The sequence below is a fragment of the Lissotriton helveticus genome, chromosome 4_1, assembly GCF_964261635.1.
Source record: "Lissotriton helveticus chromosome 4_1, aLisHel1.1, whole genome shotgun sequence".
NCBI classification, from domain to species: domain Eukaryota; kingdom Metazoa; phylum Chordata; class Amphibia; order Caudata; family Salamandridae; genus Lissotriton; species Lissotriton helveticus.
Window position 1 is genome coordinate 1053691371 of NC_136063.1, and position 12993 is coordinate 1053704363.

The following is a 12993-nucleotide window of genomic DNA, read 5'->3' on the forward strand; positions in this document are numbered from 1 at the left end:
GCCTGTCGGGCCTCCAACAAAGTAAGCCAGTCTCTAATGGAATGGAGGAACCCCGCGTGCTTGCTGATGGCAACACCATGGATATAGACCTGAATGACTCCCAGATTGTGGCAAAGGAGTCAACCGAGCCCACATTAATGTCGAAGAACTCTGAGATTGCATAATGCAGCTCGGATTTAAAGACTGAGTGTAATAGCGAATAAAGGGGGAATCTCCACAAAAAAGGAGGAGGATTACAAGATGGCACAGTAATAGTTAGCAGAATGGGCGAGTGGTCTGAGAATGAACGAGGCAGAACCGAACAGTCCTGAACTTTAGGCATCAGAATTCGTGAAATGAGCCAATAATCTATGCATGTGTGTATGTTGTGGTGAGCTGAATAGTGTACGAATCCGCCTCTTATACGCGAGCTGGCTCTCCATAGATCAGCCAATTGCTGCTGTAAAGAGCTGTGTCTAGAATGCAATTAAAGTCGCCGCCCCCAGAACAATGATGAGGGTTGCCGGTCGTTAAGTAGTGAAAGAATGGACTGATAAAAAAGCTGGTCATCATAATTCGGGCCATAGGAATTAACAATAAGATAATCTAATTCCTGACCATGGCATCTAGAAATAACATACCTGCCCGCACACAGTCGCAGTGTTCCAGCTGAAGACCTGATTTAGGGTTGACCCATGTCAACACACCCCTAGCATGGGAGTTGAAACATGCAGCGTGAAATGACCCTGCTACCTGTAAGTAATGCACAGCCAGGGTTAAAGTGCGTTTCCTGAAGTGAAGCAATATCGACCTCCTTGGGCTTCAGGTAAGCAAGAATTTACCACACCTTTCGGTGATCATTTAAGCCCCTGACATTCCACGTCAGGAGGCTCATCCGCTTAACATGACCCTTGCTAAGATTTGGACTTGTCATGTGATAAAAACTAACCAGCAGCATAGCCACCCTTTGAGTCCCTGCAAGCTCCCCCGTACATCATAGACAAAGAAAGGCATGTGATCTGCAAAAGCAAAAAATACAGAAAGAAACCGCAATCCCGCCCCCTCCCACGCCTTGCTTCCCCCAACTTTGCAAAGGCGAATGTCAGTCTATCCAATTCCAAAACTCAAACGCAAAAATCACACATACACTTCACAAATGCAACAATAAACCCCAAGAAAATAGAAAAAAACAGCGGGTAAGGCAAAAGGGCGGATGTTGCCCAACAGTATCAAACTAACCCACCCTTCCTACCCCAACACTGGATACCAATCCTAAAGCTTCAGATGAAAAAAACTATAACATTTAGGAGATACCTAGTAGGAGCAACGTAAATGCCCTCATATCGCCAAAGTGCTGCACGGTCTCACCTCTCATGGTAACCCATTAAGCCCCCCCCCCCCCCAAAAGAATAACAGAGGTGAAGATGCAAACTCAGTTCGATAGTATGAGGCCATAGTCAGCCGACCAACAGCTTGGCATAACAGTCAGAGTAACATCATAAATACCCCCGTTATGCTTTCTAGAATAACCACAGTGAGCACATTGAAACAGAATATCTCATGATAAGCACCCTCCCCCTCAGTCATTGTGATCCAGGTTGCCATTCCCAGCATCTGCCGTGGGGGAGTCGCTTTGTCCCTTTCCACGCTTGCCAACCCTTTCCCGATCCTTGAGGGCTTTCTGTTATGACTTGGGGTCTGAGAAGATCTTAGCTTTACCATTAAACAACACCCTGAGACGAGCAGTATATAACATAGCATACTCTATCTTCTGGTCACGTTGCTTGCGTTTCAAGGGGGTAAATTGCCTCGTAGCTTCCTGTACTTTGAAAGTAAAGTCCGGGAAAAGAGAGATCGAGGCCCCCTCATACTGTAAGTTGCCCAATTCTCTTGCTCTCCCTGTCACAGTAGTTCAAAAGTTTGGCAATGATGGACTGTGGAGGGGCATTGGGCTGGGGCCTAGGGCCGAGTGAACGATGCGCCCTCTCCACAACAAACAGAGGAGAGAAGGTTTCAGCACCCAACAGTGTCTTGAGCAATTTTTCCACAAAGTCCTCCTATTGCCCGTCCCAGTGGATTTATCCAGGCCCGTAATACGGAGATTACTGCGCCGCGAGCAGGCCTCCAACTCCTCATCTCTATCCTGCAAGGCAGTTAATGCCTGCTCCACATGTTTCTAGGCGCTGTCGGAATCAGACTGAGCCTCCTCTACCTTCGTAATTCGACTCTCCGCCATATCTAAGCGTTTGGAGTGCTTGTCGACTCTCTCGGACATTCTGCAGGCCAAAGTACCAATCTTTGAGTCAATAGCTGTCAGTCCCTGCTGCATGGACGCAATAATCTGTTTAATGTCGCCAACTGGATCTTCAGTGGGGTTGTCAGGTTCAGACATCGTGTTTTCCACAGTGTCCTCACAACGCCGGGATTTATGCTGTTCAAAATTGATCTTTAGCTGAGACTTGTCTGGCTTTCCATTTTCGGCGACTACTGACCAGCAGGCCTCTCAGTTACACGTGCACTTGGCCGAGACGTTGGAGAGCTGCAGACCGGGTGAACAGCGCCGCCCCCCCTTATGTAGCAACAGGTAAATGTACTAGTGCACCAGGGCCATCGACCACTGCAATGATTAACTCCGATGTGGGGCTGATCCCTGCCCCCACACTGGAGCAATGAGTGTCTCTACAGCCTCCCACACCTATTTAGGAGGAAACACCAGGCGGAGCAGGAAGCACGAGTATGTTTGCGGCGGCGACACTCTACCCAGATAATACCAGCAGGCGAGTCACACAGAGCCGAGGGCGGCAGGTCAAAAAACACCAAATCTCCAACACCAGTGGCCCGGGGCCGAATCCGAGCAGCACGATGCAGCCCGCAGCACCACCCAACGCCAGGCTCGGTCGCGGCGCTCAATCCTCCTCGCAACGGGGCTCACCTTGCAGTTGTCAATGCTGGGGCGCACCTCGCAACAAAAGGCAGCTCCGGGGACTCCCAGCCAGGATTATCACTGATGGAAACCCCGCACACTCTGATGCACTGACGGCAGCCGCAGCAGGCCGTAACCATGCTGGACGCCAAACTCATCAGCCAAGCAATTAAGCCGCACGTCATCACGTTCTCCGCCGGCCAGATCGTCGGTTACATGCAGGCAAATCGCACTATGGGCACAGAGCTAGGTTCATCAGACGAAGGGCAACGTAATCCGTGGTCTCCATGTGCGACTAGTAGATGAAGCTGCGGATTCTTAACGGATAGATGTGGTGTGTGGTGGAGCTCGTTACAAAGAGGCCATCTTTAGGCCAGGCAGGATCCGCCCCCCACATGTCTCCTTTTTTTGCATGTACTATGTGGATAGGGAGTTATTTTGACCCTGACTAAGACCTTTCATGAGTTGTAGCACTATTGTTAGGTCGAAACATGTTGGCATTCTAGAGTGGTTAAGTGAACCATTAATTCTACCCTTATACCACAACTCTGATTTTACCCTATACCAGGGGTACCCATTATTAAAGGAATCTCATTTGGGTATACTCCTTGTTATTTTTAGCTTGTGATCTGGATTTGTTAATTTGTCCTGAAAAAATATCTAAGAACTCCCACATTTTGTTTTGTTGAGTTCACTGAAGTGGCATTGTCCTACTCCGGTGTGAGAGGTCTCCTATGATGAAGCATGCCATGATAAATTATGGGTGAGGCGACCTCTCAGATATTTTTTTATGATCCTGTAGGCTGCTACTTTTAAATATAGGACAAGATTGGCTTGATTCCTGCAGCACACATGTACCTTGAGCATTTTGATGCGACAGATACACGCCAAGTGGTCACAGGTGTCAAGGGACTTTGCAGTACCCCAAGTCTTGCAAGGACTGTGCCCGGCTGAATCCCTTGATGATCCAGGACCACAAAGCTAAGGTTTACATCTCTAAACAGTGTACGAAGGTGCGTATGGGCTAGTCAAAATCGAGAGTGCAGACCATTCCAGCTAAAAGTCCTTTTTACACTGCAAGTCATCAAGTAAGTCAAAATCGAAAAAGAAACATAGGAAGTTGAAGTGTGACTCCCCTTGAACTTGCCACTCTTGTCAGAGGAAGCCATGCGTATGTCAAAGTGCCTCCTGATCTCTGTCCCCTATCAAGGAACCGATTTCACAACCTATCCCCCTGCTACCTGAATCCCTGGGTCCATCAGCGAGACGGCAACAATTTAAGGCCTTTAAGGAGGCCATGCTGTCCATCTTTGGCACCCTTTAGGCTCACTGGCGTATCTTCGTCCCCAAGGATCCGAAGAGTCCTCTAGTTGGGCTACCATTGGCGGATTTGTTCTAGATGTCATTTGTGCCTCTTGATTGTGCCGCGGGGTCTGCCCTGATTCCGGGGCAGACGGCCAACCCGACTTTAAATCAGACACCACAATCTTTACCCAGAACGATGCCACCAATGCAGAAAGCAGATCCGAGACAACTTCAAGCGAAGATGCGCCCTCCACAACATTTGACACAGCCGGGACAACCACATTCTAATAGAACTCTCCTTTAATGTAGAACACTCCACATTCCTTTTGCTTCAGATTCAGAAAAAGAGTTATTATGGTGATGACAGACGATGGTGCCCATTTTTATGATGAGAACAATGTTTTCATGGAAATTCGCAATGTCAGGGAGTTAGACACTTCCCTGTGTAGGAGAGTAGGGTCTGCTTCCTATGGTTACCCCCACTTTTTGCTGTGCTTCACTGGTTTTTCGACTTTAGTCTGGCTTTGGCCCTGCTAATCAGGCCAACAGCCTAGCTGTTCTCTCTCCAAATTGATACCATGTACTTTAGGTACATACCCGATTGGTTACTGGGTCACCCTTGTGAGCCCCTGTATAGTGTACCCTAGTTACCCAGGGCATAGGTGAACCCTAGGCCTACCAGGGGCTGTAGCATGTATTGTGCCACCCCTGGTGAGCCTTCCAAACTGACACCACAGGTCTGCACCTGCAGCCTGCGTAAGGTGGTGGAATCACCCCTTACTGGGATATAGTATACTTATACCCATACATATATATAGACACATATTAACCTATAAGTCACTCCTATGGCAGGCCTGGGAGCAGAGTGCTTGGTTTTGTGTGAGAGGGTGCCCTAACAAGAGCTGAGCCCCTCTGCAGCTTTCGGCACCATCTCCTTATAGCTGTTCTATGATATAGCCATACCATATACTGCATTATAATCCTCTCGGTTAATGCTAACTTTCGTTTGGCTTTATCTAAACATGTTGTGTAATGTGTCAAACACTTTGGAATACTACCCCCCTGCCAGTCCTGGTGGCGGGGGTAGCATTCCACCCTTCTAGAGGGAGAAGACGTGTAGTTACTGGTTTACCCGGTTAAAGTTAAATAGAGCTCCAGCATCACAAAATGGATGCTGCTGCCACAGACACAAGTCTGCCCTCCTGCTGCTGGATGAAACTCCGGCAGGGGAGGCCTGGACAATAGGTTTCCTGTCCAGGGAGGTGCTGGCACCTCCCCAGACAAAAAATAGTAAAAGTCGCGCTTACCTTCATCTTGCTGCGTCTGGTATCGTTGCTTGTCGAACTGTCTAAGATTTCGGCTACCGCAGATTCAAGAAAAATAATGTGGCCCACCGTAATGTAACAAACTAAGATATTCCCCCCAAAAGCAGTTTCCACAAAATACTTCCAAGCCATATTACCCAAAATAATAGCATTACCCAAAGTCAATAACCAAATATATTACTCTAAGTAAATAAATATCAATAATAGAAAATTAAAAACAAACACAATAACATTATAAAATAAAATGGATAGATACATACATGGGACTAACCTTATTGTGTTTGCACGGGGCATGTTCGACCTATAAAAAAAAAGGAAGCAAATAAGATTACTACAATTAAAGAGATTGAAAAAAGAGATTAGGAGCGAAAACGAGAAAATAGCTTACGTGTAAAACGCATACAGTAAGCATACATACCTGGCAAAGCGGGCCATACACTACAGTACACGGAGCTCACAGGACTTAGGCAAACCTACAAAGCAAACACAAAAGAGAGATTGGGAACAAAAAAGACAAAACGGCTTACCTGCCGGCCCTTGCACCACGGGGAAAGCGGGCCATGCACTACAGTACACGGAGCTCACAGGACACGGGCAAACTTAACAAGCAGCTCACAGGACACGAGCAAACCTACAAAGCAAACAGAAAAGAGAGATTAGGACCGAAAACGACAAAATAGCTTACGTGTAAAACGCATACAGTAACAAGCACTCACCAAGGACGACTTCTTCCGGCAGGACACGGGCACACTTAACAAGCAGCTCACAGGACACGAGCAAACCTACAAAGCAAACAGAAAAGAGAGATTGGGAGCAAAAAAGACAAAATGGCTTACCTGCCGGTCCTTGCACCACGGGGAAAGCGGTCCATGCACTACGGTAGACGGCGCTCACAGGACACGGTCAAACTTACCAAGAAGCTCACAAGATAGAGCAAACCTACAAAGCAAACAGAAAAGAGAGATTAGGAGCGAAAACGACAAAATAGCATACTTGCACCACGGGCAAAGCGGGCCATACACTACAGTGCACGGAGCTCACAGGACACGAGCAAACCTACAAAACAAACAGAAAAGAGAGATTAAGAGCGAACACGACAAAATAGCATACTTGCAAGCGGGAAATGCACTACAGTACACGGAGCTCACAGGACACGGGCAAACTTAACAAGCAGCTCACAGGACACGAGCAAACCTGCAAAACAAACAGAAAAAAGAGATTAGGAGCGAAAACGACAAAATAGCATACTTGCACCACGGGCAAAGCAGGCCATAAACTACAGTGCACGGAGCTCACAGGACACGAGCACACCTACAAAGCAAACAGAAAACAGAGATTAAGAGCGAACACGACAAAATAGCATACTTACAAGCGGGCCATGCACTACAGTACACGGAGCTCACAGGACACGGGCAAACTTAACAAGCAGCTCACAGGACACGAGCAAACCTACAAAGCAAACAGAAAAGAGAGATTAGGAGCGAAAACGTCAAAATAGCTTACGTGTAAAACGCATACAGTAACAAGCACTTACCAAGGACGACAAGAGAGATTAAGAGCCAACACGACAAAATAGCATACTTACAAGCGGGCCATGCACTACAGTACACGGAGCTCACAGGACACGGGCAAACTTAACAAGCAGCTCACAGGACACGAGCAAACCTACAAAGCAAACAGAAAAGAGAGATTAAGAGCGAACACGACAAAATAGCTTACGTGTAAAACGCATACAGTAACAAGCACTCACCAAAGACGACTTCTTTCGGTGGAATGACCCAAAAAAATCCCCCCCCCCAAAAAAAAATAAACACGCCCACAGCCGCATGACGTGGGCAAAAGCCTAAAATTCTCGGGAACGCCCTCGAATCTGCTCCGGCATTGACGGACAGATCTCTGTTCTAATGGCTAGCCTCCATTTATGGAGCTAGCCAATGGAACAGAGGGGCGGGACTACATACACATACTCTAGACAAAAGATTTCGCCTGTGCGAAACGCTGCTTGCGCAGCTTTCGACAGGCGAAACCTAAAAATGGCTCAAACCTGGGAGGGCAGAGGTGTCCCCAAATCCCAGCTATGGTTAGAGGAAATCACATATTGTAGAGATCAGCTGACCCAGTAATCGGAGGAACTTCCACTACCGTCCAGACCTAAAGACTTTTGGGTCCCCTTTACCGCATATCTGCGGACTAATCAATGTGTAAGTTCACCTGATGATTTCTCTATTGTTTAAATGTTTGGCCAATCCCAGCTCACCTCCTGAATATTCTCGGAATACCATACCAAAGTGGCTGCGAAGAAACTAAAGACGTTCAATGCTGGGCAAACAACTATTGTAATTCAATTAACAAACCCCACCTCCCCCTTCCCCAATGTGGGAACAAGGTACGCAGCAAAAACACATGAGTACAGGGCAAACAGTACAAATACCATCAAAGCTAAACAATGAAATACGGGAGAAGTGAATACTTATCTGAAGGCTGCTGGAGCAGCAAAGAAAGAGGACAGAGCGCCGACGGGAATTGTTGAAGGATGGGCGCCACTCTGATTAGAGGATCCGTTTGTTTTGTTTTCCCAAGGACTGATGGGAAATGTAGCTTACTGTTACTGTTGATTAATACTTTGAATGGCTGCTGTTAAAATAAAGCAATGAAAGATAAGCCTAGTCCTCACCTCCAGTCCTGACATAGAATTTTAATTATGGAGTCCTTTTCAACCAGCCTGAGGTGTTACTGCAGATGATCGTGGCTGCTCAGTTGTGATGTTGCACGCCTGAACATGGTGAACTCAGTTTAGTTCACCATCTTTTCGACAGAAAAACACACAAATCTCCTGCAGCCTTCCTCTCTATTCCATCCCTTTCCTCAACCTTTTGCCCTACAGCCACTGCTTTAAATGGGCCGGTACTCACCGGTACTGAGTACCGGCACTTCCAAATTTTTTATCCGCCATTACCGGCACTTTTTGTTTGTCAGCGAGAGTACCGGTACCCTGATAGATGGAACGGCAGGCTCGGGTTTGGAATCTCTTCCAACGCAGGACAGATGCCGCTCTGCTTCCTAATGTCACACATCTCCCCGAGTCCTTGAAGTGGCGTTTTTGCAGACAGGCTACTGGATTTGCAGCGCCCATTTGAATTTTCCCACACTGCAGGTGTTGGAGAAGGCTTGTATCACGCAGTGATTAACAACCCTTCACCCTCACCAAAGCTGGTTTTCTTTTCATGATTTTTTTTAGCACAGGAGCTGCTTCCCTTTGTGTGCCTCTCCAGCACTAATGGCTGCATTTACATTAAAACAGCGAGGGATCAGTGAGTGTGAAGGCAGCCCTGCCCGAAGAGCAAAGAATAGCAGGGACCCCTGCAGCACCCCATGAAGGACAACTGGCAATGGATCTGGTTGGGGGAAACGAGATAAACATAGAAGGGGGGGAATATAAAAGTGTGACAGCTAAAGTTACATTTGCCACTTTTTTCCAATTAAATACAAGCGATGTGTTCAATTCTGAAATGGGTGCTTAGAAATGTTATTTTAACATACATTTGTGTAACGTTGCCTTGCAGAATTTGCAGGGCAGCGACAGCGCGTGCAGGCGCGTCCAGGCACACACTTTCACAGCTTGCAAATACTTTTGAAGTGATTAAATGATTTATGCTTTTATTTAGTGGAAAAAATTTCAATTGTGATTTATCAAGGTTTTTTTGTGAGCCTTTATTTAAAAATTCAGGACTCATCACTAAGCGTGCTCTATCAACAAATATAATGAATTATAGCTCAACAAAATACTGGCCAGGTGGCTAATTTAGGGTATGTTTACATCATGGAGTGGAGAACAGAGGAGGTAAGAGGGGGAAAAAATAGTGACAACATGTAAGAGATTTGTGGAGAGAGTAAGCGAGAGGTGGGAGTAGGAGTGGCAGAACCATGGAGAGAAGGTTAGAGGCTGGGTAGGAATGAGAGGTGAATCGAAAAACGGAGAGATGTGACTGTAAAGACACGGAACCAGCAATAGACAGGAAGAGCCTGACCATAGTGAAAAGGGCAGAGACAGTGCTTTAAATAGGACGATCCTCACAGGTACTGAGACTACCGCCACTCCTTATTTTTATCACTGTTAGTCATGGCATTTAGCTACTGGTAGGCTCATTGGCTGATAGTGCTGGTGAGCACTAGGCTGTCTGAGAAGAAGCTGTCTCTGACAGCCAAGGCGATTCTGTAGACCCTAGCTCAGCCACTGCTGACTATTCAGCTTAGGCTCCTTTGCATGGTGGAATGCTTTTGTGTATGTCTGCTTGTTTGTTTCTGTGTGTGTACACGCTTGAGAATACATAGCATTGTGCCAAACAACAACAAATAACGGTTTGACATTAAGAGTTTGCAAAATTACAAAACAAGAAAATGTTGACCTATTCTGTTTAGCTTTCATTTTGTGTAATGATTTAACCTGTTTTGTTTACATAAATGCATTTCTGTTGTGTTTTGATATGTGCTGCAACTGGTATAGAAGTAATTGAGTATCATTATGTCTCGCCCCTAGCCCCGCCCACTTGGCACACCGCTAGCTTATTTTAATGAGTACCTGCACTTATTTTTCCCCATTTAAAGCACTGCCTATAACTGAATTAGGAGTGCTCTGAAGAAGCGAGTGTCAAACAGCGCAATATTGATCAAAATAGCCATTGTTTGTTTCTGACCTGTTGGGGAAAAAAACGCTTTTGGCCAAAGCACAGACCAAAAACAGAAACAAATGTTTTCCATATTGTTTGCATTGTACTGTTATGTTTGGAAGTGCTTAACTGATATTCTTTTTTCAAAGGGATCTTCATTCGTACTTGCTCGGCGACCAAGAGGAGAGTGATACCAATGTGAACCAGCAAGCAAATAACAACCAGCATGCCCGCAATAACAATGCTGTTCCAGTTGTCGGAGAAGGCCTTCATGCAGCACACCAGGCCATACTTCAGCAAGGAGGTCCTGTAGGCTTTCAGCCATATCATAAGCCCATCAAGTTTCCTCTTAGGGTAAATACACAATAAGAAATAGTTTTGAATATATTCTATATAACTTCTATTTGGGATGCAGCAATTATTATGGACTAATGTTTTATTATTTATGGTGCAAGTTTTCTCCACAATTTCTTTCATTGTTATTCTTTGTTTGGTATTTATTTGGTATTTATTTGATACTCATAACCACTATAACATTTTCACCCATTATATCTGACTTGTTTTGTGATTGTCCAATCATACGATGTAAATTAAAACTAAAGATTACATTTGGCGGAATAATACAGTACTGAAAAGTACTCACCAGCAGGACCCTGAAGCACTTAGGATACACAATATTTAACTTTTTTAAATTAGATATGGTAAAAACAGAACTTAATAGAGCCCCGCAAAATCATTAATTGTTAAATGTAATACTTTTTTTTCCTTTTTTTATAAAATAACTGTATGCTGGGCTTTCTGGGCTGAGAAACGACTGCATTTTTTTGAAACTTTAGTGCATGTCGTTCTACATCTCTGTTGTTGTTGTTTCTGGGATGATGTCTGAGCCTTTGCCAGGTGTAGGAAAGTGCCCTTTTTTGCATGGTTACCTACCACATTTTGCCTAGCACTTGATGCACTTTGACTTGATGTGCCCTGGGTCCCTGCAAATCTGGTTCCCAGGGCCTGTGTTATTTCCCAAAACTGTACGTTTGTACCTACAATTGACAAATCTCTGGCCACAGGTAGGTCCTTTGTAAAAAGTACCATGGGTACCTAGGGCACTGTGACCAGGGAAGGCCTCTAAGGGCTGCTGCACCTATTGAGCCACCCTTAGAGACCCTGCACCTTAACACCTACTCACTGCCATTGAAGGCTGCGTGCTTTGGTGCCGAAAAAAGTGAAGAGTTGACATGGCACAAATCCCTGTGTGCGATGCCTGCAACCCACTACCTGTGGCCTAGGTAAGTCACCCCTCTAGCAGGGTGCACTAGACCACAGGTGCGGGTAAAGTTGCATGAGCACTGTACCCCTGCACATTCTAAGTCCATTCTTGGACCTTGTAGGTGCAGTAAAGCATTGAAGAGGATATTGTCTGGAAGTTGGTCATTATGAACTCCACAGCTCTATAATGGCTTTACTGAAACCTGGGAAGTTTGGTAGCAAATGTCTCAGCACATTAAACCTACACTGATGCCAGTGTGGCATTTAATGTAAAATAAAGTAAAGTCCACATTTGTAAAGCGCACAATCACCCGTAAGGGTCTCTAGGCGCTGGGGCCGTCGGGAAGATTAAGCGAGCTATTGCCCAGAGTCACATGGTGCTGGGCTAACCTGCCGCCGGAGCCGGGGATCGAACCGTGGTCCCCAGATTCCAGCGTCAGTCGCCCTGGCCGCGGCGCCACACCTCTCCCACTAAAATGCACTCAGAGGGCGTCTTCGAGGTGCCCCCTGAAAAACAACCATATGCCCTTATGTGGTTTCTCAATGGCAAGCCACCATTTGCTACCGGTAGACAGGTTTCTGGATCCCTGGGTAGAGAGCCTCCGCTCTCTGGGTCCAGAAACAAAGCCCATCCTGGGCAGAGGTGTCATGCCTCCTCCCCCAGGATGGGCTGGGTCCACGAAAGGGGAAGCTTCAAAGGCCTACCGCCTTTGGAACCTGTCCCTGCCTTTTGCTGCCCCCTGCAACTGGCTCCCACCGGTTCTGTTGCCCACTTTGGGTGGGAGAAATGACGTGAAAACCAAGCTAGGAAGAGAAGTGTTCCCACCTTTGCTAACCCCACCTCTCAGGTGGGGGATATAAGGTGAAGCACACATCTCTGTCCCTTCCATCTTGGAGATGAGGGGACTCAGACAATTAGGGAGAGGCTCATGCTCCCTTCTACTGGAGAGTGGTGTAATAGGGGGTGTACCCACCCCAAGGAAGGGACCCATTTGTCCCGACCTGCACACCCCTTGAATGCCCCTAAATCGAGTAGTTTGGGGCAACCCTGAACCTTGCCTCCTCCGATTCCAGGACGAAAAAAGGACCAAAGAGCAATGCTGACCCAGGAGGGAGAAGATTACACCAACTGCTTTGGCCCCAGCCATACCGGCCTGTCCCGTCTACTACCTGCCTACAGCAAGAACCCCGGTGAGTCCAGCTGCCAGCAACCCCCAGATCCCGGAGGACCTGCCCTGCAACCATATTACAGACTGTCTCCTGTGTGCATCGGATTTGCTCAAACAAAGACTCGCCCACAGAATCCGGATTCCGGTGACTCCAAGATTCTGCACCATTCTTCACCCGACGCCCACGGACCAAGTTCGAGTGGCCCAACACCATGAGTAGGTCTCGCCAGCGATCCTGACCTGGGAACTGGTGACACCCGACCTCCCTCAAGCTTTAAGATGACGCCTGCAGCCTCAACCTGATGATTCCCTCCCAACTCTCTCCACCCCCGGACCGCAACCGGAGCTGGAAAAAAAATCTG

General features: G+C 46.8%; 1 protein-coding gene across 1 annotated transcript in view; it reads left to right on the plus strand.

Moving 5' to 3' along the window:
* Positions 1 to 12993, plus strand: part of MARCHF6 (membrane associated ring-CH-type finger 6) — a 1360950-nt gene that overhangs the window by 846371 nt on the left and 501586 nt on the right. The window contains exon 19 of the mRNA XM_078687648.1: positions 10349 to 10553. Coding sequence (XP_078543774.1) covers positions 10349 to 10553 — 205 coding nt within the window. The remainder of the gene's footprint in view (positions 1 to 10348; positions 10554 to 12993) is intronic.